This window comes from Populus alba, chromosome 19, assembly GCF_005239225.2.
Source record: "Populus alba chromosome 19, ASM523922v2, whole genome shotgun sequence".
Taxonomy (NCBI): Eukaryota; Viridiplantae; Streptophyta; class Magnoliopsida; order Malpighiales; family Salicaceae; genus Populus; species Populus alba.
This window is the reverse complement of record NC_133302.1, coordinates 14,465,244-14,471,243: the sequence shown is the minus strand read 5'-3', so window position 1 is coordinate 14,471,243 and position 6,000 is coordinate 14,465,244. Positions and strand designations below refer to the sequence as shown.

At 32.8% G+C, this 6,000-nt stretch overlaps 1 protein-coding gene across 1 annotated transcript; it reads left to right on the top strand.

The window, feature by feature from the left end:
- The first annotated feature begins 395 nt into the window (after positions 1-395).
- Positions 396-3,894, top strand: LOC118028882 (superoxide dismutase [Mn], mitochondrial). The gene is made up of 6 exons (XM_035032624.2): positions 396-817; positions 1,666-1,712; positions 1,792-1,917; positions 2,021-2,077; positions 2,591-2,665; positions 3,532-3,894. The coding sequence occupies exons 1-6, from the start codon at positions 526-528 to the stop codon at positions 3,622-3,624; spliced, it is 690 nt and encodes a 229-aa protein (XP_034888515.1). The 5' UTR covers positions 396-525; the 3' UTR covers positions 3,625-3,894.
- Positions 3,895-6,000: the final 2,106 nt, after the last annotated feature.

Below are 6,000 nucleotides of genomic sequence, written 5' to 3'. Positions count from 1 at the left end.
TATATATATAAAATATTTTTTATGGGATTTATGGAAGTGTGTGTATATATATATAATAATACTAATTTGAAATTAAATAATAAAATTAATACTTGAAAACAAAAACAAAAACAAAAACAAAAATTAATAAATGAAACAATCAAAATTAAATAGATAAAAAAATTCATAATTTGATGTAGCTTGCGATTATTCTCTATCAGTTATAAAGCTAATTTAATAAGATATTAGTGATTATTTTTTAAAATATATTTAAATAATATTTTTTATTGTTTAAAATTTATTATTAATATTAATATTTTAAAAAATATATATAAAAATTTCTTGTAGAAAAATTAAGAAATCCGGCCGCGTTACCAGCTATTAAAGCCATGCTCGCCGCTGGATGCGCACCCAGATTCCGCCACCCAATATATATACACACACACACACAAGAGTGACTCCAATCTGCTCCACTCCTCCCATTTCCTCTCACTTTACGAGTTACTTGTAGGAGTACAATATCATATTGTCAACAAACTTACTTCAATGGCTCTCCGCTCTCTCGTTTGTCGGAAATCCCTAGGCCTAGCCTCCTCCTCAAGCTTCAAGCTTCATTTCCGTGGATTGCAGACCTTCTCATTGCCCGATCTTCCCTACGATTATGGAGCTTTGGAGCCTGCAATTAGCGGGGAGATTATGCAGCTCCATCACCAGAAACACCACCAGACTTACGTCACCAACTACAATAAGGCGGTCGAACAACTTCATCATGCCATGGAAAAGGGCGATTCTTCTGCCGTTGTCAAATTGCAGAGCGCTATCAAATTCAATGGCGGAGGTTCAACTTTTTTTCTTTTTGATAAATTAGACTTGTGACTTATTAAATTTGATGCGTTTATTCGTTAATAATTTAATTTGTTTGGTAAAGAGAAGGAGAGCTGCTTGAATGGCCATATAATGTAAATAATATTTTTTTGTTAATTAGGGTACAATTTGAAGTTATTCAAAGTGTTTACTGGATTTTAAGGGTGAGAGTATTCTTGGGTCAGCTTGCCGCTATGTTGTTATGCGAGAAAATTGAAATCTGGAAAGAGAGGGATAAAGAATTTTGCTTGTTTTACTTGATAATGACTCCGTCTCATTTTGCAGCTTTTCATTAATTCTGCGCAAAATTGATGCTACAAGTTTCAGCCTTTTGCACTCAATTAGGCGGATCTTGGGAAAGTATTGATAACTTGGTATTTGGGCATGGTTCTAAAAATTTCTTGTTATGCCTAAGCAGAGAACACTGTTGAGATGCCTTTAAATGCATGATTCTAAGAATCACCATCTTCAAAGATTGCCTAATAGTTTCAGTTTGATTGGAAAGGAAAAGATTGCTAATATATTTTCTTCTGCTTTTTCTTAGGAAAGATCCACCTCTAGTAGTAGAATTTTTGTTATGAAAGGAAACAAATATAACCTTTAATATTGCCGGAAGTTGTTCTTGCTTGTCAATTTGTAGAAAAAGATTATTTCTTTTTATGTATTGCCTTTTATTGTGGTTATTGCTTCATCTTTAGGTTGTTCAACTTAATATGATTTTCAAAACTTAAACAAGAATAGCTTAAAACTGAAACTTTTGTTTGTTGACATCCATGCTAATTTTGCTCTATCAGCATCCTTGACTTAATTATTCTCATGCAGGTCATGTCAACCATTCAATATTCTGGAAAAATCTCTCTCCTGTCTCTGTAAGTTTTATTGTTTATTTACATATATTTGGCTCTTGCTATTGATTCCGTACCTAACAGTAATGCTTTTATATGGCAGGAAAGAGGTGGCGAATCACCACATGGTAACCTGGGCTGGGCTATTGATGAACATTTTGGTTCTTTGGATGCATTGATTCAAAAAATGAGCACAGAGGGTGCTTCCCTACAGGGCTCTGGATGGGTGGTAAGTAGTTCAGTGTGTTCAATTTTTAATGGTTTTCAATTTTAGTATTCCTTATAATTATAATATGCTTGTTTGCGACTTACACACTTCTCTTTTGTTGCAGTGGTTTGGCCTGGACAAAGAATCAAAGAAGCTTGTGGTTGAGACGACAGCAAATCAAGTAAAATTTACAAATTTTGTTATAAAGTCATCTCATAATGAATATTAATTTTCATAAATTGCTGCTGTATCGAAACTGTTATCCATTGATCATACTAAGTCAAAAGCATAGGCTCCTTATGAGAACCCTAGATAGAAAAAGAACTCTAATTTATATGATTCTCCAATACAACAATGATTAAACATGTATCTAATTTTTTTTCCATATGCTGTAAATTTTTTCCTATGATTCTTCTTGGATAAGATCGTTGTCCTTCTAGATAGGAGAATAAATTTTGCGCTGGACTAATGATTAAACATTCATCTTATTTCCTGCTTATTTGTGAGTTCTGTAATTATCAAACTTTTACAAGTTAGAAAGGACTTCCCGGTGCAAGTACTGAACTTGGTTGTTTTACATATCTGATTTAGATTCTAGAAGAGATAGATGCCCCCAAACCTGTTTAGTCTGCAGATCCTTGTTATTGTTTGGTAGTGTTAGTTGATCTAATTATGCTTATGATTCTTGTCACAGGATCCATTGGTAACTAAAGGACCCTTAGTTCCATTACTTGGAATTGATGTTTGGGAGCATGCATACTACTTACAGGTAAAACTTTTGTCCAAATTATGCATTCTGGTCACTTTGTGATGCTTACTTCTTATTTCTTTGCAATGAGAGGACCCTGTACCAGTAGTTTTCGATTATGGTTGGATTTAATCTTTATCACCCACCTTGGAGCTTAATGTGTTATATAGCTTTGGCTGCCATAGAATTTGTTGGAGAGTTCAGCTTAAATAAACTTGTTGGTTAGCGAGCATCATGAATTTGTTGGAAGTGTGCATGAGGGGTAGAGTGTAGAAATGAACTCAACTTGCTATCTGCTTACAATAGAAAAGGTGAAAGTTTCTAATTTTCCTCTGGCTATGCTATTTTCATGGGATAAGGGCATGTTGGTGACGAAATGAGTGTTTAGTATTCTTTTTTCCAAACCCTTAGATTTGTGACCAATTTGCATTTTGTGTTCTCATCATACTTAAAGCAGCAGTTATTTTGATGTTTTTTTTATTGCAATCAAAACATGAAACCAGGACTTGATTTATTATACCTAAACAATATTTTAGCATTACCCACAGCCACACCCATCATCCATGATGAAGATTTACCTTACAATCTTACATTAATGTTGAGCTCACTAGTCAATCAAATTGCAGCCAGTTTGTGGTTCTTGATGTTGGAAAAGAAAAGGGAAAAAAGGGCAAGCAATCATCTCCTCCCTCAATTTATTATGTTGATAGAAGAACGTTTCATGTGATCAATTAGATTCACCTTCATAATAATGCGAGTGAAAGCCTGCCTCCTTGTGCATCGCCATAACTATTTTTCCTGTTTAGGCTACCTGCAAATTTAAACGCCCTTTTGTTTGCTTGCAATTCTCACTTACATGACCTGGAAGTTTATTTTCCATGCTGCAGTACAAGAATGCCAGACCTGATTATCTGAAGAACATATGGAAGGTAATGAATTGGAAGTATGCTGGTGAGGTTTATGATAAAGAACATTCTTAAGTCCAAGCACACCTGCTCTGCACTGGTTTTGGACACAGGTGTGGCTTCATAGCCTGTCTGGTTAGAAGGAATAAAAATTGATGCAGAATGTATTTTATTTTTATATTAAGGATCCTTTTCTTTCTCCCCATAAAATGAGTTGCTGAGTTGTTTACTGGTGTATCGAAACTATGGAAAACCAGAATAATTCTGAACCTTTTACTCCTGTTTGTTCCGCTGTCGAACGTTGAACCTTCTTTATTTATGAGACGGCAGAAGGGCATTTATACAGTTTTATGCTCGTTATTTGCTTTTGTTTGCGGTACATGGGGCCGCTCAGTATGGTGGCTTGATGAGTGTCTCGCTCTATATATATATACTAGCTGTGATGCTTTTGTTCTCGCCCGTCACTTAGTATACTTCGACTCTGCTATAGAGGTCCGAGCTGAGAGATGCATGATTCGCCTGGATAAGCAAGAAGAGAAGAAGCTACCTGGCCTGGGGGAGGTGCTTGCTGCTGTTGCTGGTCTGTCGTGAGGATGGTGGTGCACGGTGGAGCTGCTGGCGATCCACTGCAGCCACTGGAGAAGGCAGAAAAACAACGGTGGATGGTGATTGCTGGTGTGGCTTTTGGCTGGGGAAGAGGAGAGCTGACAATGTGTTCAAATATTATAAGAGAGGTGGGAGTAGAGAGGTGAGAGCTGAGATAATCGGCCAGCTAAAAATAGCACTCCAAAACAGCACCATCCCATGAAATAAAAGAATTAGAATTCTCTGCCAAGCACGTACACTAACCAGAACAGAAATCCCAACCAAAACTGAACAGGAAACAATCAAAACCGAACAGCATGTATACGCCACATTTATCTAAGGCATCACTAAAAAGATTGGCCAGCTTTACTTTATCTAAATAAAACCTTAACGCATTTAATGCAGCATTAAAAAGACTGGTTGACTTGACACTCTCTAAATTAAAGAACCTGCAGACGTGTAACATATAAGTTTATTGCCTCTTCCTTTTAATTATTTCAAAGGTGATAAGATGTCTGACAATTCAATAATTCCTTGAATCTTATAAACTCCACAGAAGAAACACAAAGATTGAAAAACAGTGGGAAAAAAAACAATGACAACCTGATTTTTAAAAGCATTTAAGACGCTGTAATCATGATGTCATTTCTTCCAAACTTATTCAGTGGTAATATATTCTGTGGGAAAGCGAGCAAAACATTCAACTGCGGAGACAATATATGTTTTGCGGAGAAAACCGTGGGGAAAGCTACAGTACTTTCCCCACACGTTTTAGAGTTCTTTAATTTTTTTACGATTATTCGAATGTTTTTTTTTTCACCGAGTGTTATTTAAAAGGGTTTTTAAATAAAAAAAATTAAATTGATAGTTTTTAAGGTTTTTTTTTAAATTAAAATAATTTAATATATTTTTTAAATAAAAAAATACTTCAAAAAAACAGTAAATTTAATATGATTTGAATATTTTGATATATTAATATTAAAAGTAATTTTTTAAAAATAAAAAATATTATTAACATGTATTTTAATAAAAAAATTATTTTAAAAAAGAATTATTATTAGCTGGCTAAGCATGCTCTAAACAGAGTGCCACGGTGGCTGTACGTTGGAAATTCTCTCCATAGAGTATTGTGCTGATCCGTGTTCCAATAGAAGACCATGAGTATATTTGGTACTGATCCTGAAACCATTTGAACCTGGACAGGGCTGCTGGGAGATGTTCTAGAAAAAATTAAGTCATTCGGAAGTTTAGCAACAACTAGATCTTGGCCATATTAAACTGTTTATCAATCAAAATATGTTATTTGATATAAATAGGTTATTTTTATGAATTTAAATAATTAAAAAATATATAATTTGATTTAAAATAAATATTTTTAATAAATATTAAATTAATTTAAATTAACCTATCAAATTATCATAACTTTTAAAAAAATAAATTATAAAATTTAATTAAAATAATTTTAAAAAATAATTGAGTTGATATAAATAATTTATTAAAAACTTATGATTGGATTGAAATTGGAATAATTCAATAAATAAATTTTAATTTTTAATTGATTCCAAAATAAAATAAAAAAATATATATTATCATGCTAGGTTAACAACATCACCGGAAGCAACAATTAAGTACGGATCAAGATTAGTAGGATGAAGTTATTTGGTAATGTGATTATGGTTAGTTTTTATAAATAATTTTTTGTGTTAAAATACATGTTAATTATTTTTTTATTTTTAAAAAATTATTTTTAATACTAATACATCAAAATAATTTAAAAACACTATAAAAATATTAATTTAAAGTAAATAAAAAATAAAAAAAATTAAAATTTTTAAAAATATTAAAAAAAAAAGAGTCTGAAAATGG

Coding starts and splice junctions, on each gene's coding strand:
- LOC118028882 (XM_035032624.2), top strand. CDS start 526: ATGGCTCTCCGCTCTCTCGTTTGTCGGAAATCCCTAGGCCTAGCCTCC. Junction 818..1,665: donor TATCAAATTCAATGGCGGAG/GTTCAACTTTTT, acceptor ATTCTCATGCAG/GTCATGTCAACCATTCAATA. Junction 1,713..1,791: donor AAAATCTCTCTCCTGTCTCT/GTAAGTTTTATT, acceptor TTTATATGGCAG/GAAAGAGGTGGCGAATCACC.